The sequence below is a fragment of the Toxorhynchites rutilus genome, chromosome 1, assembly GCF_029784135.1.
Source record: "Toxorhynchites rutilus septentrionalis strain SRP chromosome 1, ASM2978413v1, whole genome shotgun sequence".
NCBI lineage: Eukaryota > Metazoa > Arthropoda > Insecta > Diptera > Culicidae > Toxorhynchites > Toxorhynchites rutilus.
Genome location: NC_073744.1, coordinates 100528053 through 100553376, shown reverse-complemented (window position 1 = coordinate 100553376; position 25324 = coordinate 100528053). Strand labels below are relative to the sequence as shown.

Below are 25324 nucleotides of genomic sequence, written 5' to 3'. Positions count from 1 at the left end.
AGAATATGATTCCGATGTTTCAATGACAATATCTGAGGCCCCAAGGAAAACCAAGAGGAAGATATCTTCCAAAAACACATCTTCAGAAGAGCTAAAAACCTCGGAAGATGAACTTCGCCAAAATAAAGAGAAACAAAGGAAGAAGACACGAAACAATCAGGAATCAACGGAAACCACACCACAATCGCACAAACACACAAAACAATGCACCACACCACAACACACAAAACAGCAACACACAAAACAACAACACACAAAACAACAACACACAAAACAACAACACACAAAACAACAACACACAAATCAATAACACACAAAACAATAACACACAAAACAACATCACACAAAACAACAACACACAAAACAACAACACACAAAACAACAACAAACAAAACAAAAATTACAAGACATCCGGAAAGAACAGCACCCCTTCAAAGGGGAAATAAGATCCACCTTACTCGTCAATACATTCACTCCAACGAGCAAACTAGCTATTCAATGGAACATTCGAAGTCTCCAAAGAAATTTTCCGGAATTACAAACATTAATTTATAAATATAATCCCACAATCATAGCTCTTCAAGAGACTATGACGCAGAGAAATTTTCACAAAGATTCTATCAAAGGATACACCACTTATTTCAAAGAAGGACCCAACCCTTCATTCAACGGGGTTGCAACTTCAATAAAAATCGGCACCCCCCACAATTTTCTCCCCGTTAACACCGCTCTACAAGCAGTGGCAATACGAATAAACCTTCCTTTTCCAATCACAGTAGCCAGCATATACATTTCTCCTACGTCCGACCCGGCTCTTCTACGGAATCAACTGGACCATCTTCTTAACCAACTTCCCTCCCCAGTTCTCCTTATGGGTGATTTCAATGCTCACTCATACGCCTGGGGATGTTCATACCTCAATCGAAGAGGTTCCATTTTAGAGGATTTTCTCTCCGATAATACTCTCACTCTTCTGAACAACGGCCAACACACCAGAATCAATTCTGCTTCTGGCTCTTCTTCGGCCATAGATCTCACCATCGTATCCGCTCAACTTTGTTCAAAGCTTTCATGGAACACCCACGATGATTGCTGCAACAGCGATCATCTCCCAATATGTATTTCCCTTGGCCAACCTTCTCCAGAAGTTTCAACAAGGCCGAGATGGAAATTTGAATATGCAAACTGGGCTGGCTATCAATGTGACATTGAAAGCTGCCTCTCAGCCAAACAAGATTGGACACCCGAGGACTTTTCCCAAGCCGTCCTTGAGGTTGCAATACGGCACATTCCTAGAACCAGCGGAAATCCTGGTAGAAAATGCGTCCCATGGTGGACACCTGAAGTAAATAAAGCCATCAAAGACAGAAGAAAAGCCTTACGCAAACTAAGAAAGGCCCATCCGGATAACCCATCTAAGCACACTTTGCTAGAGGAATTCCAAAGGGCTCGCAACAATGCTAGAGCTATTATTAAAACAGCCAAGCATAACAGCTGGATTAAATTCGTCAACGATATTAATCCCAACACGTCGTCAAAGGAATTATGGAGCAAAATTGGCAGACTTCATGGCAAAAAAAGGAACAATGAATACAACCTTTTAATTAACGGTCATTATCACCACTAAAAACTAAAAACAACTTTTGGCATTTTCTTTTTATTCATACTTCGAGCCCAAGCCCGTATGCTCGCACCTTCCTCTTTACCCCGTCCATAAGGTTCTGTACAACGTCAGGTTGTAGTTTTTTTTTTTTGAACAGAAATCCATTTTCTCTTGAAGTCCGCCTCCGATTTGACAACTTTTGGGTTCTTCCGGAAGGCCTGCTTCATAATCGACCAATATTTCTCTATTGGGCGAAGCTCCGGCGCGTTGGGCGGGTTCATTTCCTTTGGCACGAAGGTGACCCCGTTGGCTTCGTACCACTCCAACACGTCCTTTGAATAGTGGCACGAAGCGAGATCCGGCCAGAAGATGGTCGGGCCCTCGTGCTGCTTCAATAGTGGTAGTAAGCGCTTCTGTAGGCACTCCTTAAGGTAAACCTGCCCGTTTACCGTGCCGGTCATCACGAAGGGGGCGCTCCGCTTTCCGCAAGAGCAGATCGCTTGCCACACCATGTACTTTTTGGCAAACTTGGATAGTTTCTGCGAATCTCCTCCGGAACGCTGAATTTGTCCTCTGCGGAGAAGAACAACAGGCCCGGCAGCTGACGAAAGTCCGCTTTGACGTAGGTTTCGTCGTCCATTACCAGGCAATGCGGCTTCGTCAGCATTTCGGTGTACAGCTTCCGGGCTCGCGTCTTCTCCACCATGTTTTGCCTTTCGTCGCGGTTAGAAGCCTTCTGAACCTTGTATGTACGCAGGCCCTCCCGCTGCTTGGTCCGCTGGACGAATGAACTTGACAAATTCAGCTTATTGGCGACATCCCGGACCGAACTTCTCGGATCACGTCTAAACTGCTTAACTACGCGCTTGTGATCTTTTTCACTGATGGAGCATCCATTTTTGCCGTTCTTCACCTTCCGGTCGATGGTTAGGTTCTCGAAGTATCGTTTTAGTACTCTGCTGACCGTGGATTGGACGATTCCCAGCATCTTACCGATGTCCCGATGTGACAACTCCGGATTCTCGAAATGAGTGCACAGGATTAATTCACGACGCTCTTTTTCGTTCGACGACATTTTTCCAAATTTACGAAAAATTGACAGTGAAGCATGGCCAACGTGATCTATACACTCTTATCTGATTATCTGATTATAAGCTGAAGATATAATTCCTAAAAATTAAATTTCTACAGCGTTTTTTCCGTGATGCAATTTGATGTGACACACCCTTTAGTATATTTAACGTATACGAAGTATATTTAAAATTTCGTTCAAAAGAGTTGTTTGCCTTTTTTGTTGTGTTTAAATATGATCATTTTAGCTGTTCAGTTTCTATAAGACCACTTCAATATTCAAAGTATTATCAATGAAAAATTCAAAAGGATCGGCTGATTTACATGTCAATAATTGGCAAACTTACCTTTGGAATACTATTTACCAAATTCTGCTGAACGAATTTCTCGATATTTTTCCATTTTTCGGAAATTGCGAACTTGAGCTCTTCAATAGTGGTGTACCGTTTTCCCTCAGTGTAGATTCTGCGTACAAGGATCCCCCCCCAAGGTTTTCAACCGGATTCAAGTCTGGAGAGGGAGCCGGCCAGTCCATAAAATTAAATTTTCGGTCCTTAACCCTCCTGTACTCGCGTGCAAGATCGTAACACGTATACTCGCGCACGGTGTCACAGACCGAAAATTGAACTTCTCTGTAATGTTGCCATCGTGCATTTTTCAGGCTTTAATGGCATTTATTTGAAGAAGAGGGTATTATTGAATGAAAAAACTCCAAAACATATGTTTTCTTTGACTTTATTATGTTTTAATTGTCATCTAATTCATCCTCATCAAAATAGAGTAATTTTTGATACTCCAACACAAATAACGAAATTCGAATTTTTCCCTGTTATTAATTAAAAGTAGCATAAAAACGTATCAATCGATTGTGGTTTCATTGGAGTAAGAATCAGAACATAGCATAACTGCATGCTCGAAACGAACATATTTTTTACATTTCATGCAGTTGTTGCGTGTTTTTCGGGTCTTTTATCGAAGAGAAGAATGTATAACGACCTTCCAGGTAATCTTCCAGGTAATAGATGATAAAGGTTCTGGAATATTAAATTTGCATATTTCTAATATTCTATATTTTCTAATATTGTTTTCTTGGTAAACTAGGAATTAATGCCTTTTTTTAGATTGAGCACAAAAAGATGATATAAAATGATTTCTAGGAACTTCCTTTTCTTTTTCTTGTTTTCTTGTCGATATTGTACATTATAAAAAAATATCCCCGAATCTGTAACTGTTAAAATTACCATAAGCTACCGATTAGTTTATAGTTTACGGTTTACAATTCTTCCACAAGTGAAATTCTTTCACGAGTGTGTGTATGTATGCCCTTTATATTTAGCGAATAACTATACGAAAGTTAAACATTTATATTTTGCTTTTGAACGTGAATCTAGCGACGAATATATCGACGAATAGTTAATATATGGATCCGTTCAATCCTGTTACAAAAGGGACTGAAATCAAATAAGAATAGTCCGGTAATGATCTTATGCATTATATTTAATAAATATTCCACGCCACTAACATTAATTTAAACATTTCATTCAACAATATTCTAGAATATGAAAAAAGGCACTTGTCCAAAAAAGTTACTCCTATACTCGCGTCGGTGTGTCAGACCGAATGTGTTAAAAAAGTGACACTCGTCCCATTTGCACCAACACATGCGATACGCTAAACGATGACGAACGAAGAATAACGAAGCTAGATAGAATCGCAAAGTTGTAGTGTTGATATTTTCTGAGAAATGAACGAATTATTGATTTCTTGGTCTGACAGACCAATGCGCGAGTATAGGAGTGTTAATCCAATGCTTAGTTTACTTGCTGGTATGAATAGTAGCATTGTTATGCTGGAATGTGAATTATTTGTGACGATATCCACGCTAAAACGGTAGGAGAAAGGATTCCAGAACTTGTCCTTGAATGATGTGAAAGCTATCTTGAGCTTTCCGGTTGCACAGAATCCCGCCCAAACCATGCAAAATTCCTGGTTGAAAAATACTGTTCCTTCTTCCATAAATCACGCCAGTACCCGTTGAAACCATGAGGACCATCCAAATTGAACTTTTTTTCGTCAGTGGAGATAGCCTATACATTGAAGAACTTTTCGTTATGGTATATAGCAAAATGTATTCTTTTGGAAAAAATCTTTGTTACAACATACCATGTCCCATTGTCGGTTCATGTGAGCTTTGACAAAACTCAGACGTTTTCCGATGTGAGATGGTGTAAGATGATGATGATGATGATGTTGGATTAAAGAGGCTTTAAACTTTTCAGTTCATTCGCCTCTATGGTGTAAGATGAGGAGCTTTAACCTTTAAAACCCTCTTTATGTGAGGATTTGTTACCCGTGTAGTTGAGAAGTTGAAATATTGCATCGTGAAATGAATCGATTTGTCTTTCTTCTCTCTCGGTGAGCACTTTTCCATTCGGCATTTTCCTGAATTATTGATCAAAACAACTAAAACAACGAAAAACATAACTGGTTTTATAGAAACTTGATAGACAAAAATACGAAAACATTAGTTTATGCTCAGCGCTTGCACACACATATGAAAATCATGCAGTGTATGGTAGTCACCAATACCTACACACTAGAATATAAATTGAATCATTGTTTGTTTATAATGATACAAAGCAGCAAGACCTGGTCCTATTGAAATTGGACAGAGTGTAGTGTTGCCCGCGATGACCTTTCATCTCTATTCGGTAGATAATCCAGATTCTACTGTACCTTGAAATCAATATTATGCTATTGTATTTTGTATTATTTTTGTACTTAATATTATAATGATGCTTTGTTCTTATTTTTCAGATCCTTCGTTAGCCCTTCCAACTATGTGGCTTGGTACGAGTCTTGGAGCTGTGCTAACGATATCATTGGTAATTCCGGAACAAGATGTTAGAAAATCTGCACATGTAGAAGCTGCACTTACAGGTAATTTTTTAGCGACTTGCCCGGGCCAGACAAACCTCCTCCCGCCAAAAATGGTGTTTTGAATTTTATCTCCCGTAACTGTGTTTTCCGTACAATCGCGATCAAAAACAGAGGGACGCCTTTCGAATTCCAATAAATAAAGAATGAAACTTTTTTCAACATGCTAATTTTTTCCCCTTTTTTTCGAAACCCACTTTTTCCGAAAATTTATAACTTTCTAACTACTAGACGGATTCTGTTGATCGACAGTCAGTTCAGTCAATGAACAATGAAGACTAGTTGCCTTTAATTTTATGTGTTGATCATCGGAATCGGTCCAATAGTTATGAATTTTTGAAAAAAGTGGAAAAAGTTGATTTTTCGAACCACCCTAAAATGCAAATGGGCACCCCAATAGAAAAAATAAAAAACGGGTCTAATGTTTTGCGATGAAGAACAAAATTTCCGCTTTTCGCGAAAATCTGAAAACCAATATATCGGTTTGGCATGGAATGGTTGTATAGCCAGTTTTCAAATCCATTTCTGATTGGGTTTAGGAAGATTTTTTTGTAATTATTAAATTACACTTCCTTATTAAAAAATATCTAAGAGCTGTTGAAAATCAATTGGGAAGAATGATTGGCAGCTTTGTCCGAAAAATGATCAGGGTTTGTCCGGTTTCAGAGATCTCAATTTTTGACTGAAAAAATCGAATTTTCAAGTAGATGTTGCATTTCTTATTGCTTGAATTTACTGTCATCAATTGATCCATTCATTATTTAGGATTTCTGCAGAGTATTCTTAGTATCCTTTTTTTAGCCATTTTAACCCTTTCGCTACGAACGGGTTACGCTGAGGCGATAGGCGACATCCGCGCGACGATCTGTGTGTACGAGTGTCGCCAATAGACGACATCCGCGCAATGATATGTGTGTACGAGCGTCTAATATGCGACATCAGAGTGATACTGCCCATCGATCACATTAGCGCGATATCCACACTTTTCGGCGCAGTGCTCCGTTCAGCGGTATCACTCCGACGGAGCACACTGCCGTAGCGAAAGGAAAAATGGAAAAACTTGATTTTCCGGACCACACTACATAAAAATGGACACTAATAAAAAACGGGTCTAATGTTTTGCGATAAGTAACAAAACTTCCACATCTATATCAGTTTGGTGATTTGGTGGCACCAGTGAAGAGTGAGAAGGTGATCGAACTACGTACGCACACTGTTGGCACGCCTTGACGAAGCTGACGGTGTCGGCATTCAAGCTGGGCCTGCATACGTACCTCCTAGCGATGGCCTTCATTCGCTGCATGCCCGGATGACCATGATGTAGCTGTACGAGGCATCGTTTTTTATGCAGCGACGGGATGATGAGTCGTTCGTCAAACCAAATTTACCACAGAGCGATTTCTGCCTTGATTAGTACAGTTCAGGCTCGATGTGTTGATCGATCAACTAGGAGAGCATATCAGCGATGTGTACGTGACATGTGTGTTTATGATGCCCGTTTAGCTTCCGTGCATCCTCTGATGACACAGTTTTAATATGTGCCTGGGAATCGCATGCTGATCTGTTGTTGACCTGAACTCCTCGTTGATTACTGCGACGAGTGCTCTATTGGGTGGAGTGACCTTTCTCGATCTCCAGCAGCGCCTTCTCTCGCAATTTTCATGGCCGCACATTCGATCTGGTTTCTGCCCTCCAAACATTATAACATAGCTATAAGCGCATCCGTATCGCCACTGTTAGCGGTGAATCTGAACCATCCTCCATTAGTACTGTCGTTATCAGCTACAAGTGCAGCAGTGTCGGCTGCTGAGGATCGTAACGAAGCTGAACAACCGTTGAATTACTCTAAAATTGAGTTCGATGCATTCAATGAGATTGTGTGTAGCTACGATTGGAGTATCCTTGATCAAGATGTTAATGACATGGCGACCCGTTTTTGCGAAATTGTTTGTAGCTGGCCCATGTCTCCAGCTCTACTCCTAAGACGCCACAAAAACCTCCTACCAACGCAAATTGCGTCGTCGACGAACTGTTGAAACAAAACACAACTTTCAACTCACTAGCAATGTAAACAGTCTTAATGCTACTCTCTACAAATCATACGTGCTTCATGTCCAGAAAAACTTGCGTAGGAATTAAAGAAGTTTCTGGAATTTTGTCAACTCTAAGCGGAAAACTGCGGAGAAGGCTGGAATAAGGGTTGCTCCATACAACTCGTTCCGATTATCCGCAGAACATTTATATGCGTTGAAAACTCAAAATTTAATTGAATACATTGATTTAATATTTAAAGATGCCTAATATCATGATGAAATGAAACATGCATGTAGCTAAGATGAGCAGGGTACGTTTAGTTCGTTTAAATTCAATTATCCACAGTGTATCATATATAATATCTATTCGAATAGTCGTGGACGTAGTATGAAAAGGAAAAGTTGGGGTGTTGAGATTGTGGCAAAGAAAACATAATAAGTGATAAACCTTTGAATCTACTTGGATAGTCTTTTTAAATATATGATTCTCATATCATGTCTAATTAGCATCTTCATACACTGCGTTTCACAACTATAGAACCACTCATTTTCTCTGAGTTTCCAGAGATATGTAAGAAGTCGGACTTCTGGACTAGTCGGCTTGTTTACCAGATCAAAAACCTATCAAGAACATATGAGGAGTGATCGTGCGAATAGCAGATACAGCTTACAATTTATTATCTCTTCGGTTCCTCCTCCGGTGTAAGGTTATGAACCCATTGGTGATCGGAAATTTTGAGCAGCTGATCGAGCTAAATTTTCATTCTGGATTCATGAGCTCATATCATGAATTCGTCTCCATGCAGGTTGATCCTTCTTCGTATATTCCCAATCGTGTTTGTTTTCCTGACTACATCAATTCCTCTGTGCATTTTGATCTGTCCATGAAGCAGGATATCCATGGAATTCCAGATTATCATCGATCGGGGATCGTTCCTACGATTTTCGAAGCAAAGTATGGGCGTGTCAATTGTGATAATATGTACTTTACTGATGGGTCCTCTATGAATGAATCCACAGGATTTGGAGTGTTCAACAATTTTTTTAGCACCTCACACAGTCTTCAGTATCCTTGCTCAGTGTATATTGCTGAATTGGCAGCAATACACTGGGCGCTGGACAGCGTCGCCTCACGACCTGTTGAACACTATTACATTGTAACGGATAGTCTGAGCTCTGTCGAAGCTATCCGTTCAGTGAGGCCGGAAAAGCACTCGCCGTACTTCCTTGAGAGAATGCGAGAAATTTTGAGTGCTTTATCCAGACGCTGTTATGTCATTACCTTTGTCTGGGTCCCTTCACATTGCTCAATTCCGGGTAATGAGAGGGCTGACTCATTAGCAAAGGTAGGTGCAATTGAAGGCGAAATTTATCAGCGTCAAATCGCCTTCAATGAATTTTATTCTTTAGTTCGTAAAAACACCATCGTTAACTGGCAACGCAAATGGAACGAAGATGAATTGGGCCGGTGGCTCCACTCAATTATCCCTAAGGTTAGCCTCAATCCGTGGTTCAAAAGTCTGGACTTGAGTCGGGACTTTATTCGCACCTTCTCCCGACTCATGTCCAATCACTGTTCGTTAGACGCGCTGCTTTTTCGTTTTAATCTTGCCGACAGCAATCTCTGCGGTTGTGGCCATGGTTACCACGACATCGAACACGTTGTTTGGTCATGCGAGTTGTATCTTGTCGCCAGATCGAATTTAGAAAACTCCCTTCGGGCTGGAGGAAAGCAGTCCAATGTGCCGGTGAGAGATGTGTTGGCTCGGTTAGACCTTGATTACATGTCCCAAATATATGTTTTCCTTAAAGCTATCGATCTTCGAGTGTGATTGTTCATACATCCTTTTCCCCTCCTTTTCGTCCTTCGCGAGCTATCGGTTCCCTTCCTACTAACATTAGAATAAGTTAAATTGTAAACACATATTAAATGTAAGGATAGTTTTAAGAATTGAGTGTGAAGTGTCAGTGTGAATGAGAATGTGAATGTGAATGTGAATGTGAGTGCGAGTGTAAACACACATCTCCTTACATCCCATCCTTTTCCTAATGAAAATGTGTCACCCTTCTAAACTCGAGTCGACCGCGAGTAATCGGTTTCCTATTTCATTAACCATAAAATTAAGGAAACAACATGTTGATATATGCTAGTTGAAATATAGTTAAGAGTTTGGCTCCATTAAACTTATGTAACTGAGCCTGTAAAAATAATCGGATTAATAAAAAAAAAATGCTAACCATATGTTAGGTTATCGAGTTAGCATTAACCACTGGTGGGCTTCCAGTATCGAAGAAAATGTGGAAATATCTAATCGTTACTGAAAATAATCTGCCAGTTCATCTGGGAATTTAAAAATACATTCATGTGAAAGAGTTTATTTTAATGTTTTCTAACCATATAACACAGCGATCAATACATTTGATTTTGAAATTTTTCAACCAAGTGTAATTAGCAGGAAAGCTTCTGAAGATTATCCTTCCCCATCTGTAGCATATTTCCGTATCCAATATTGTATGCGTACGCAATTGATTATTGCTCAGTCGCCGAAAGTTTAGAGCTCAGAGAGTTCATTCCCCTCTAGTTTGCCTTCCAAATTGCCATCGTAAACCACACCTTCTCTCGATTCAATCACACACTAAAAGCATACTTAAGCGATATTCTGGTGGTGAGACACATTCATTTTTCGTGAGGACATCGACAAGACAACATCGTTGCCTAACGTGCTGGAGGAGGTGGACGGCGAAGGATCGACACATACACGCTCAGAATTCTTTCCGTTTGGATGCCATTCAGCATCGAGAAAGTTCCGGAAAGATCTAATCGTTACTGAAAATAATCTGCCAGTTCCCCTGGGAATTTAAAAATACATTCATGTGAAAGAGTTTATTTGAATGTTTTCTATCCATGTAACACTGTGACCAAATATGTTTCAATCAAGTGCTATTAACAGATGGTTATCGAGTTAGCGTTAACCATTGGTGGGCTTCCAGTATCGAGGAAAATGTGGAAATATCTAATCGTTACTGAAAATAATTTGCCAGTTCCCCTGGGAATTTAAAAATACATTCATGTGAAAGAGTTTATTTGAATGTTTTCTATCCATGTAACACTGTGACCAAATATGTTTCAATCAAGTGCTATTAACAGATGGTTATCGAGTTAGCATTAACCACTGGTGGGCTTCCAGTATCGAGGAAAATGTGGAAATATCTAATCGTTACTGAAAATAATCTGCCAGTTCATCTGGGAATTTAAAAATACATTCATGTGAAAGAGTTTATTTGAATGTTTTCTATCCATGTAACACTGTGACCAAATATTTTTCAATCAAGTACTATTAACAGGTGGTTATCGAGTTAGTATTAACCACTGGTGGGCTTCCAGTATCGAGGACAATGTGGAAATATCTAATCGTTGCTGGAAAACTAATCCTGCCAGTTTCCCTTGGAATTGAAAATTACATTCAAGCGAAAGAGTTTATTTTAATGTTTTCTATCCATAAAATATCCATGTAATACATTTGGGTTTGTGATTTGTCAATCAAGTACAGTTAGCAGGAAAGCTTCTGAAGATTATTCTTCAGAACAAGGTTTTTCGTATCCTATATTGGATGCATAGAACCTTGTGCCTCCAACGTAACCACTACACAGTAGTGTGCGATCGCGCACTTCTCCAACATATGTCTTGATGTTATTGTTTTTATAATCAATAATTGTGTTGTTCCATTTTAGTGGTGAATTATGATAATTGTCAATAAATGACGTAGTTGCTTCCATATTGTCGTACATGTCGTGCTACACACGTCGCACCGATCCGCAAGCCATTGGATAAATTGGAAAAATATGAATATATCTATATATATATATATATATATATATATATATATATATATATATATATATATATATATATATATATATATATATATATATATATATATATATATATATATATATATATATATATATATATATGCATTACTCGAGAATAATTCAAGCAAATGAAACCAAATTTGGCATGTTGAGGTTTTAGGGTGTAATAAATGTTTCTATGGTGGTTAGACACTCTCCTGCTCTCTAAGGGTGGGCTGTCATACAAACGAAACACAAACTTCTGCAAAACTCGAGAACTAATCAAGCACAATTTGGGATGTGAGGGGTTTCGGGTGCAATAAATGTTTCTATAATGGTATGACACCCCTTCCTCCTCTGGAATGGAGAAAATATTACACGTATTTCAACCAAAAATATTCCAACCAAACATGACAATTGAAAATTCTCGGAAAACTCTGAAGGAAAAAGGGAAGATTCGGAAAATTAAATTTCCATATGTTCTACAATTACATATTGACAAGTGCTGTTAGTCCATTTGATGTTTGCGCTAGCGAAATTGAACTTTGTTCGAAAATGGAAATGGATTTTAATGTGATGAAACGCACTCATATATCTTCTTCTATCTATACCAAAAAAAAAAGGATCGCTGGATGTGTTGATAAGAGCAGAACTCGAGAAAGGAATTGTCCGATTTAGGGCTGCCTTTATGGTATCATATTTTCTGTATAAAACATTTATTCCATGTAACAGAGAAACATGTTATTTGCAAGTGGTTGAAAAATCTTAAACGAGAATTGTGTCTGAAAATAATCTGATATTATAATGACGAGTTTTGGTAGAAATTCTAGGAATTTTATAGTAACAGGTAAATTCAACGGGGTCGATTGGAAGATCAATCAATGAACAGTTCTGCGATTAGACTCATGAACTTGCGCTTGAACAATTGAATAACTGTAAAATGATAAGCGTTATCTAAACGCCCTAACTACTTCGTTTTGATTGGCCCGATTTACGGTTTCCCCAACACAGCCATCAAAACCAATCAGCGTTAACGAAATCGGCATTGCAAATACTTTAAAGTCGGGGGGGGTTTTGTTCCGACTGAAATGTGTTTCCCTAACACAGACTTCAAATCCATGAAGCGTGGGGAAATTGGCATTACATATATATGTATGTCGGGGCCATTTTTGTTCCTACTGAAATGTGTTTCCCCAACACAGACTTCAGAACCAAGGTGTCTGGGGAAATTGGCATTGCAAATTCATGCAGATCGGGGGCATTTTTGTTCCGACTGAAATGTGTTTACCTAATACAGACTTCTAAACCAAGGTGACTGGGGAAATCGGCATTGCAAATACATGGAAATCGGGGGCATTTTTCTCCCGACTGAAATGTGGTTGCCTAACACAGGCTTCTAGACCAAGATGTCATCATACCAAACGTAAAAGGACTGTCATTAAATTTACTTGTAACGAAGAACATAATATAATACAATGCGTGAATTGTGCTTATATGTCATTATATAATCTTTTTACTCACAAAACAAATATATTGAATTCAATTGAATTTGGAAATTATTTCATTTGTGGAGGCGATCATCCATACCTCTAACGCTAAAGATCACGAGTTCAATTCTCACTCCCGACATTATTCCAAAAATGGAAGTAAAAGTGACGAACCAGCTAAAATGTGCTGAAAGTCACTATAATAGAGAAAAAAATTATTTCATTCAATCAAAAATTTAATCAATACAAACAAATGATTGCTAAGCTAAGGTAGTCCCACGTCAACCTTGCGGTTATATCATAGATATAACCCACCCATTTTTTCTATATATTTCTATATTTTTATTATATTCTTTCAACACTTTTCGCTGGTTCTTCACTTTTACCTTCCATTTCGGAAGAGTGTCGGAAGTGAGAATTGATCTCGTGACCTTTAGCGTGAGAGGTATGGATGTTACCACTATGCCAGATCGGCTCTACTATGACAAACTGAATGATGTTGAAAAAAAAATTTTCTGGAGTTTTTTCATTTAAAACTTTGAAAATAGTTTAAAAATGTTAAATTACAGAGACACGCACAGTCTGAATGACAAACGAGTTATGATTTTGCGCTCGAGTACAGGTTATTGTCTAGTACTGCATTCATTTTCTAATGACTTTTTGATACAGTCAAATTTGGTAGACCGCGGCATAACACTTGAACATTTAGTCGCCCATAATGCTCAAAAGTTTGGCCACCCCTGCTCTATAATAACAAAATTGTTATAAGAGTGTTAATAAGGCTTCTCCAAATGATGATATTGAATAGGAGTCTAACTGAGAGTAAAAGACAGACTCTTTTCTCTTTGAGTTTTCAAAACCAAGTAAATTAAAAAAATTGGAATTTTATTCCATTGTTATAAAGTTTATTCTTAAAATCGTCGATCATTCACTAGACTATTGTTAGCAATGTTAGCTTCAAAGAATCTGATTGCGATATCTAGGCATCAATGAAAAGATTTCGAGGAAACAATAAATTATTCAAAGAATTTGAACAACTCACTAAAGTAAACGATGACTGTTTGGACACTAATTCAGGTAATAATGATTTCGACATATCTTACGCGGAAAATAAAACCATTTTTTCCAGAATCCGAAGATACTTCAAATAAAATGGAATTAGAATATGTACAAAAGAGTGAAGAAGATGAATATCAAAGTGAAGATTCAGTGAGTGAAGATGAAATTCCTCAAAAGTTCCCAAAAAGCGTGCGAGAGTATATAGGGTAACACGGGGTGATTTGGAGCAGCCCTTTATCTCGACAAGTACCGCTCAACTTGGATTTTTTATGTTATCTCCTTTTATTGTTGAACCGTTATACTTAACGTAAAATAACATTGGTAAAATTTAACAGGTGGAGGGAAACGGTAGCATAAACACATCGAGCACTTTGATTGTCAGAAAATGTGAGATTGTCAGAAAATGTCAGAAAAATGAGAAAATGGAGTAAAGTTCAGTTCCCCTACAGAAGAGGAACATATTGATGCAGTGAAACTGTAAATTTGATAACAATAAAGGAAATAAATTGCATTTTAATTTTTGCATGTTGTGTGGGTTGACATGGACACGTTTCTGTGGGGTGAATTGGTCCTACAGGTTTGAGGCTTTTCTTTGGTTTAATTGATTCCAGATGTCGCAGAATTTCAAAAAAAAAAAGATGCATAGACAACGTTGAAAGAACAAGGAGCTTGAAAGAGCAACGCAAGTCATCAAGAACGGATTTTCTTTGACCAAGCATCGCAAGAGTTTAGAAATGCTCGAACAACAGTGAAAAGATTCATGCAGAATTCGAAATGGACATTGACAATTTTTCTGCTATGAAAACACACACTGGACCAACAGTTCATGTAGAGCCTCCATACCAATTGGCCGTTCTGCAAAACTGCTCTTAATCCAAAGTGTACATCGATTTGAATTCAAAAGTCGGCCACCCGATATAATTCAAGTTAGTGCTCCGCCACCCGGCGAGATCGTATATGGAATCATTGCGACGTTAACTTGTGTGAATTTTTACTAACTATAATTAAGTCGGCAATAAGTGACGAACACAAATAAGAAGTTTAATGTGGGATCACGTGGCATGTGTGAGCGGAGACGATCCCGGAGGGTCGAGAAATGAATTCGGAGCTGTCACCACCTTTTCCACACCGAGAGAAACGGAACAAATCTGCCATGTAACCCATTTGTAATAGGGAAGAGCATCGAAAACTTCGCCGGAGCAATAGAGAGTGCAAAAAGTGGGGCAAAATGTACTCGATATGTACTTCGAACGAAAAGAGCAACACAGGTTGAAAGATTACTTCAAATGACTCAGCTTTTCGACGGAACTGAAGTATCGATCGTATTATATCCGACTCTCAACATCAGCCGCTGCGTCATATCTTTGTTCGTTTTATTACCTCTAAGAGAGGAAAAGATAAAAAAGAATTGGAAGGTCTTCTTTCTTTCTTCAATGGCACTAACGTTCCTAGAGGAACTTCGCCGTCTCAACGTAGTATTACTTGCGTCATTTTTATTAGTACTTAGTTGAGATTTCTATGCCAAGTAACACGCCTTGAATGCATTCTGAGTGGCAAGCTCTAGAATACGCGTGATCACAGTGCAAGTCGGAGGAAATTTCTTTGATGAAAAATTCCCCCGACCAGAACGGGAATCGAACCCGAACACCCGGCATGTTAGTTGTGACGCTAACCACTCGGCCAAGGGAGCACAGAATTGGAAGGTCAAGGGGTTATAAAAGCGAGGTGAACAGAAAACCCCAGCCATCATTCTAACTTTCAATAAGTCGATTTACCCGGAGACAGTGAAAGTAGAAGTACTTCTCGTAAGAACTCGTCCCTAGTATCGGAACCCAATGTTGTGCTCAGTCTTCAGAATGCAACTCGGTGCTGATGCGCAACAAGATTTTTGTACCCAGTTGAGCTCCAACTCCTTGCGCACATATGCGCTCTGGCGAATGAGCACGCTCCGAAACACAGATGAAATGTTTTGTTGTCAGCGCCGTTCTTACGCAGAGATTTGCACCCAGTGTTAAGCTGAGTTTTACGCTGAAATTTGCGCTGAGTTTTCGCTGAAACTTGCGCCGTGCTGCGCGCTTGAATCTGGATTGCTTTCCTTGTTGAGATATTTTTCTTCGCACAAGCGTATGCGGTTCAAATGGGGGCGCGCTGTTGTTTTTATGCTTTGCTTAGAAAGAACGAAGACAAAGCGGAAGCTAGAATTTGATGTGTATGTGCGTGTATATAGAATGAGACGCGCATCACACTAGTGAGAAGAAATGACCAACTTACCCGGGCTGTTCCCGGGTAAGTTCCTCATGTTTATATTAGGCTGTCAAAAAAGTCCTGCGGTATTTCCGCGAGGTGTCGTTGTAAGCGCTTAGTTCTAGTTGTATTCATTGTATCGAGTCATACTATAGCTTGTTGGAAAGGTATTTCTGCGCGCTATAATATAGTCCTTGAAAGTGTTTTGTTTGGTTAAGTCGTTGAGTTATAGTGTCGCAAATATGGAGACAAATAAAGAGAAAATCCGGCATATTTTACAGTATTACTATGACGAAGGCAAAAATGCATGTCAAGCTGCCAATAACATTTTTGCAGTTTATGGACCCGATACAGTTTCCATTTCCACCGCGTTTTTTCAACGTTTTCGTTCTGGTGTAGAGGTTGTCGAAGATGCGCTCCGGAAGGCCTGTCGTCGACAAAATCGCTGAATTAGCCGAGAAAGACCGGCATAGTAGCAGCCGTAGCATCGGCCAAGAGCTGGGGATAAGTCATCAAACCGTTATTAACCATTTGAAGAAGCTTGGATTCACAAAGAAGCTCGATGTATGGGTGCCACACACGTTGACGCAAAAAAAACATCTTTGACCGTATCGACGCATGTGAATCGCTGCTGAATCGCAACAAAATCGACCCGTTTTTGAAGCGGATGGTGACTGGCGATGAAAAGTGGGTCTCTTACGACAACGTGAAGCGCAAACGGTCGTGCTCGAAGCCCGCTGAAGCGGCTTAGACGGTGGCCAAGCCCTCATCAACGGCCAGGAAGGTTCTGCTGTGTGTTTGGTGGGATTGTCAAGGAATAATCTATTATGAGCTGCTTCCCTATGGCCAAACGCTCAATTCGGACCTGAACTGCCAACAACTGGACCGCTTGAAGGTAGCACTCATGAAGAAGAGGCCATCTTTGATAAACAGAGGCCGCATTGTCTTCCATCAGGACAACGCCAGGCCACACACTTCTTTGGTGACGCGCCAGAAGCTCCGGGAGCTCGGATGGGAGGTTCTTTTGCATCCGCCGTATAGTCCTGACCTTGCACCAAGTAACTACCATCTGTTTTTGTCCATGGCGAACGAGCTAGGTAGTCAGAAGTTAGCCACAAAAGAGGCCTGTGAAAATTGGCTATCCGAGTTTTTTGCCAATAAGGAAGCGAGCTTCTATAACATGGGTATTATGAAGTTGGCATCTCGTTGGGAACAAGTCATCGAACAAAACGGCGCATATTTGACTTAAAACAGATGATTTTAACTAATTTTATGAACAAATGAAAATTCAAAAAAAATACCGCAGGACTTTTTTGACAGCCTAATATAACTTGAACAACACTGCCTCTGATCACGTTTCTCCAGAACCCTCGTCAACGTCGTCCAATCACGCTCGCCATTCAGAGGAACCTAAATGGCCTCCGTAATAACCTGGGAGACTTGCAGTGTATTATTGCACGTACAGATCCATGTGTCTGGCCCTGCAAGAGACCTATATTCGTGGCGATACGAATCCGTCGAGTTGGTTTGGTAACCGCTATTCATGGGAGGCGGCATTCGGGGAGAACATTTTTCAGTCTGTTGGTATTGCTGTCCGTTCTGATATCCCGTCCACCTCTGTACAACTTGACACCGAACTGATTGCAACTGCCAGGAAGATGTTGTTTCCGGCAGCCATTACGGTTTTGTCTATCTATGTACCGCAAAACCAGCCCAATTTATGCGCATCTTGACCACTTGATAGATCAGATCGACACACCATTCCTGCTCCTGGGTGACTTCAATGCACACCATACGCTATGGGGATCCTCTAGAGACAGTCCTATGGGGTTAGAAATCGCGAACATTGTAGAGAACCGGGACGCGATAATTCTGAACGACGGTAGCACCACCTTCTCACGGGGTAGATCAGCGTCAGCCATTGGCCTCTCCATTTCCTCCAACCAACTGGTTCATTCACTTAGTTGGTCAACTTTTTCAGATAAGTGCCACAGTGATCACTATCCCATAACGGTAGGGTACGGCAGGTGCCCGCCAGCCACCAGCCGGAGAAGTAGATGGATTTTCGAAAAGGCCAATTGAGATGCTATGAAAGTGAAATAGCAAGTGAGCTGACCCCGAGTGAGATGAATCGAGGGATTTTATCCGATGAGTTCGAGAGCATCATCGTTCGTGTTGCGAGCAACCATATTCCTCGCACAAGTAGTTCCCCCCCGAAGAGAGCTGTCCACTGGTGGTGTCCAGAGGTGGAATAGCCATTAAATCTCGTCGTAAAGCACTCCGAGCTCTTCGCAAGATCCCGACGAATCATCGTGATTACACAGTGAAATTGGAAGAGTTCCGCAGACTGAGAAACCAGGCAAAAAAGTATAGATGGGAATCATTTCTCGGCGGAATTTCGCCAGAATCACCGACCGCTGAGCTCTGGAGAAAAGTGAATGTACTATCCGGGAAAAGGAGGAGCACTGGATTCATCATCGTGGAATACAATGTCGCCATAACAAACCCGATTGAGATTGCTAACCGTATGGCAGTATTTTTTGCTTAGCTATCAGCCAACACAGCACTCCCTGCGCTTTCTAGCACGTAAACAAAGCGTAGAACGACAGTTTCCCATCGTCTTCCCACCTGATTCTACGCAAAAGTACAACAGGCCGTTTTCTGGAGCTGAACTGAATTACGCCCTTCCGACGGCCAAAGGCAGTTCACCGGGGATGGACAACGTCAGCTACCACCTAGTAAAACATCTACTGATTGAAGGAAAGAGGGTGCTTCTGGACCTGTACAACCAGATTTGGAAAAACGGTATAATTCCGAAGTGGAAAACTGCATTAGTCATTCCCATTCCCAAAAAAACGCAGACGAGGTCTCCCAGCGATTTCCGCCCCGTTAGTCTACTACCTTGTGTAGGAAAAATTATGGAGTGTATGGTGAATCGTAGGCTGATGCAGTTCCTGGAAGATGGCGAATATTTAGACAACCGTCAGTTCGCTTTTCGGCATGGTTTTGGTACTAGTGTTTATCTTGAATAACTTAGCGACACGATCTGGCGCGCCATCGATTCAGGCCAGCACGTCGACATTGCCATCCTGGATATTGCGAAGGCGTACAATTCCGTCAATTCCGTCCTTCGTCAGCTACGCGATTGGGGCATTGAAGGTAGACTCGGAGGATGTCAATCCGACGAATTTGTGGAAGTGAATGGTGTTCCTCAGGGCTCAGCGCTTGCTGTAACACTGTTCCTGGTTAGTGTCAACTCCGCGTTCCATTGTCTACCAAGGGTACGTCTTTGTGTATGCGGATGATATCGTCATTGTTGTGTCAGGAAGAAGCATTCGTCCAGTTCGTAGGAAAATACAAACCGCAGTAAAGCGATTGGACGCTCAATTGCTGTTTCTCAATTGCTGCGGAAAAGTGCGCGATAACGCACTGTTGCATTCACACCATGTGGCAACTGGTGTTTCGGATATTTATTTATTCAGTCTTCGCCAAGAAATTGTCGGACAGACTAAAATTCAATTATTGAATCCTTATAAAAAACACATTTCTGGACATATCGAATTCAAACAAATGATACACTTCATTTAACCGTTGGCAACAAACATCCAAGGGATTATTCTGTCCGTATAGAGTACGATGTGCTGCTTGCCGGAAGAAAACAAATTGTCTGGTTGTTCTACCTGGACCGTTGATTCGAAGCTTGCCCAAAACCTCAGCACAGTCAAGATTGTTGTTAAGAAGGTCGAAAATCAGCAGTCTCTGGAGAAATTCTCGTCGTTTTTGCAGTGTCGGTAAGTGAATCAGTGCGCAGCGTTCTTCATATGTGGTCAGATGTTGGTCGTTGCGCCAGGGGAGATGACGAAGAGCATATCGGATAAAACTTTTCTGCACACGTTCCAGACGAGCGATGTGAACAGCGTGGTATGGGGCCCAAACAGTAACACCGTATTCCAATATACTGCGTACGAGCGACACATACAATGATTTGAGGCAATAGACATCTCTAAATGCCTGAGTGTGGCGTCTAATGAACCCAAGAACGGCTGCAACTCTTTCCACTTCGGTCGACCCCATTGTATATTCAAATGTGATTGGTGAGCAAAGTCGCGAAAATGTTATCGCATGACATTTCCTAATATTCACCTCCATGCCATTTATTGAGCACCATCCCAGCAGAGTATCTACATCCATTTGAAGAGCACAGCAGTCCATACTTGATGTTACTACACGAAACAATTTCAGATCGTCTGCATACATCAACTTAGGCGATTTGAGAACAGCGCAAATATCGTGAATAAAGAGTACGAAGAGCAGAGGACCCAAGTGACTGCCCTGCGGCACGCCAGAGGTGACAGAAAAGGGCGATGAAACTGACGAGCCAATCCGTACGTGTGCACTACGATCAGTTAGATACGAATTAATCCAATTGGTTAGCCGAAGTGGAAACCCGTATCGCTTCAGTTTTTCCACAGCAAGGGCGTGAGGAACGCGGTCGAAAGCTTTCGAAAAGTCCACGTAAATAGCGTCAACCTGCTGCCTTTTCTCAATTTTGTCAATCAGCAGAGAAACGTAGCTCATGAGATTCGATGTAGTAGACGGTTTTTTGACAAACCCATGTTGTTCGTTTGCGATGATGTGGCGGACAGATGGGTATATGAGATCCAGCAGCATACTTTCAAAAACTTTCGGCATGCAGCTCAGAATCGATATTCCTCTGTAATTTTGCACATCGTGGACGTCACCTGATTTATGAATAGGGATTATTGATACAGTTTCCCATAATGCGGGATAATTTCCATAATTGATACAGTTTTCCATAATGCCCTTCTCTCAGCGAACGGTTGAAAAGCAAAGTAGACGGCAAAGCCAACGAGGAGCTGCATGCCTTGATGAAAGAAGGTTGCAACTTATCCGGTCCGGCTCCCTTCGAGGCTTCGAGACAGCTCAGCTTCCTGTAGACGTCCTCTTCGGTGAATGAAATAAGCCGCAAGTTCAGGTCATATGACTGCAGATTACTCAAGTACCGTTCAGACAAAGGTGGTGAGTTATTACTTAACACACTTCGAAAGAAGGACGAGAATAAGTTAGCTGAGTCAACTGATGATGACGATGTACTGCCTTTGTAGAAAACGTTCTGAGGAATTCCATTGGACGATAAATGTAGTTTGATGTGTCTCCAAAGTTGTTGTGGTTTGGTCCTGACGTCACTCTGCACACGGCTTATGTAAGTTCTATAGCATGCTTGGTTCAAAGAGTTGAATTGGCGCTCTAATTCCCGCACAACAGTCTTTGATCATCGCCTCTCAGTTGGAAATACCGCTTTCGTGCCTTCCTAAGTCGATTTCGAAGATTCCCCAAATCTCTGTTCCACCACGGTTGTTTACCCTCCGGTTGAACAAACCTTTTGCGCAAAGGTACGTTCCCATGAATGATTCCATCCAGCTTTCGATGAAACCGGCTAACAGCTTCATCTATTGTGCCCACTGTGAGAATCTCGCTCCAATCAATCGACGAAATTTTAGCGTTCAAATCAACGAAGTTACATTGCCTGAAGTCGTAATATTGCTCCTCATAACTATCCACACGTGTCATATTCAAAACGGTTAGCTTGTCAATAAAAGGCTTATGGTGGCGATCTATTTTCATCAACGGCATGGGGGGTTCGAAAATTTCACAGCACATTATGTCATTGATAAAAACCAAGTCTAACATTCTCCCATTGTCATTCGTCAGTTGATTTACTTGCTGTAACCCGGCTGAAAGAATCGATTCCACCAGAGTAGTCTCCTGTTCAGATGATGCATTGGTTGGTATGAAACTTCCGATATCCTCATCGAAGCCCCAGTGTAGCAGTGGAAAATTATAATCACCCAACACCAGTATACTGTCTCTATCTCTCATATGGTTGCAAATACGATTAATACATGCACTGTGTTGCTCATAATTCATCGGTTCAGTATTGGGAGGCAGGTATATCGCACATACAAATAGATCCCTGTTGTCATCAACAACACGAACAACGATTTGTTCCAGCTGGTTGACATTATCGACATGCACAACATTGCTTCGCAAGTGCCGTTTAACTCCAATCAATACTCCACCACCACGTCGAAAGCGACTTGTGGCAGCGGAACGATCGCAACGATATATCACATATTCATCAGTCAACTCTGTATCCAATATTAGTTCGTTAAGCCAGGTTTCGGTAAACACTACGATGTCATAGTCGCAAATAGAGAGAGCCATGTGAAGTTCGCTGAGTTTGGTGCGAAGGCCACGCACATTTTGGTAATATAGCGTGAATGAAAATAGAGCGGGTCGATTCGGTGTGCGATTTGGAACGTAAACAGATAGATCGGTACGTGATGACGAATTTCTCATTACACTCTCGTCATCTCTCGGGCGTGCGGGTAAGTGCGGGCGGTTAGTGAAAGAAAATGTTCACCGTCGGAATTGAAATGGACTTCGAGTTTCGAGACCAAACTCCCGGAAAGTGATTCCTTTTTGCCATGTTGCGGGCGAAAGTGCGACTTCCTTCAAACTCGACACAACACCGACCTTGAACGAAACAAAAGTAAGTTCGTCAAGATTTTTACCTTTAGGAACTAATTTTCGAACGTCAACGGTCTCGTTTGTGTTCAAGTTACTCTTTGCAAGTTCACGAATGTTATCCTCTGTGACTTTGGGGTCGAAGCCAGACAAGTACAGCCAGAATAAATCAGCTCTCTTCGGGCGCACCGCTAGTGGTACTATCACAGCAGAGTTTGTTAGTCTGGTACCAGCAACGACTTCATTCCTTGGCTCGTCGTCGATTCGGGCACGTTTCCTCGAATTGTCAAGCGGGCCTGTTTTCAATGGTGGCCGTTCTATTACTTGCCGGTTCGATGCGTTAGGGAACTGTTCCAAAACCAAGTTTATTTTGGTAGTGTTTTGTTCAATTTCAGTTCGCAGCTCAGTGAGAGCTTTGTTGTGCATATCGTGGGAAGCCTCAATGGCTTTATTAGTAGATGAAATGGCCTGACGAAATGTGGCATTTTTCATCATTTTCGTGCAAGCATTACATAGCCAGAATATCTGGGCACAGTTTTTTATTGTTACACGAGTAGCAACAGACTATTTTACGCATTTCAAGTGGAAGGTTGAATTACAAAAGCCGTCACAAGTAATCTTCTCCACTTCATTTATCTCCAAAGCACAAGAGTGGCAAACTGAGGTGCTAGCCATTGTTTGTGTTCCACTGGGCGATAACTTTTTAGATCTCAAATAAATAGATTCGATATCTGGTAGGCAATCAAACTCGAGGTGATTTCGATGTAGCGATGATTTGTTGATTCGTTGACACAAAAATCGTTGTACAGGATAGTCAAAAACAGTAAAAAAAAACAAGAATTAGCACAAGACAAACAAGAGAACGATTGATTTGTTTACCTTTACAATTATCGTGTTCCGGTGAAACTGGGAAGCGTTCAGGCGTGAACCTAAGATACTTGGTGTGACTATCGACCGGAAATTCTTCTTCGCACCGCATTTCCGCAGAACTAAACAAGAATGCGAAAGCCGCCTAAGACTGCTACGCACCATCAGCTCACGTGATCCCAGATGGAACAGGCATATCGGGCTGAATATCAGCAGAGCTCTCATCAATAGCCGCATATTCTACGTGGTGGAAGCAACGTGCATCAATAGAAGCTGCTTGATAAGTGTACTTGCTCCGCTCTATAACAGATCGGTGAGGCTCTGCTCAAATCTTTTGCCGGGTACCCAACAGATGCTTGTGTGGAGACAGGGGTTCTCCCTTTCCGATGAATCGTTGCAGTTACTATCATCAAACGTGCTCTCAGTTATCTTGAAAAAAAACCGCAGGGAACGATTGTGTGTTACTCTAGGTGACTAAAGAAATTTATCGCAGTTTCGTTGGAACTGATTTTTCGAAGCTTACCCGGTTGCACCGCGTGTGCAAACGGTCGTGGTTCGAGAATCAATATCGACACCAGCTTGGCATCAACACTAGGAGCAAACCCCAGTTCTAGCGTGGCAACAGCGATGTTCGCGGAACTGCTGAACACAGGATTCCCCCACCACATGCGAGTGTTCACCGTCGGATCCAAGTGCAACGATTCAGTCGGCATTGGAATCAGCGGCATCGGAAGGGGCTTATGTCTTAAAATGCTGAAGTTATGCTCGGTTTTTTCGACGGCCATAGCACATGCTGTTTGCCATGTCCCAGCGCCCATATTCCAGTGGTCGTTTTTACCGATTCGCTTTCGGTTCTCTCAGCTCTGGAAGCGGGAAAATCGCGGCACCCATTCATTCAGGCAATGTGCTCCGTACAGCGGTAGCACTCCGGCGATGCACACTGCCGTATTGAAAGGGTTAAATGATTAAAAATTATCTGAAGACCAATTCAATATAGCTTGGCAATTTTTTCGATCGAGGAAGATCGTACCTTGATTCAGAGCAATTGTGGATCATTTGGCTTCAGATAAAGCACGGAAGGCAAAGATTTGACTGGAGAATAGGCGAAACTGTTAATAATACTTCTAGCCTTCTAAATACGATTAAACGGCTCAAATTGAACATTGGTATTAGTGAGTAGTTTTCTCAAAACATCACGATGTCAAAACTAGTGAAGAAAGTGGTATTTTTGGGGTGCCATTTATAGCTTGCCGGGAGCGCTGTCTACTCTCACCATCAATTGCGAAAACACATTAAGTCTCGTGCCCAAACACAGCTATTTGGCTTCTCATACGTACATGGTCCACTCTGACTGACCAACCAAGCAGTTTTTAACACTTTGCCGTCCGGTGACACCACAGTGGCTCAGCACTTTAGTATCATTTGAATTCTGTTGTTGTTTTGTTTAGGTAACAATAACTTACACATTTACATTTACAACAGGTTTTATGCTTTTAGAAGTAGGGGAGATATACGAATGTATATCTTCGAAATTTTATGAAAGCTTATGAAAGCTAACGACAAGATTAGTAAAACTTAACAATTTATAAATAATGTCAAGAAAGCCAAGCGACAAGCCAAGC

The 25324-nt window shown here is 41.1% G+C and overlaps 1 protein-coding gene across 13 annotated transcripts in view; it reads left to right on the top strand.

The window, feature by feature from the left end:
* The window catches only part of LOC129761766 (syntaxin-binding protein 5), a 722498-nt gene that overhangs the window by 432291 nt on the left and 264883 nt on the right, over positions 1 to 25324 (top strand). For all 13 annotated transcript variants that reach the window (XM_055759517.1, XM_055759518.1, XM_055759514.1 and 10 more), the window contains one exon: positions 5492 to 5614. In XM_055759517.1, the coding sequence (XP_055615492.1) occupies positions 5492 to 5614 (123 nt within the window). The remainder of the gene's footprint in view (positions 1 to 5491; positions 5615 to 25324) is intronic.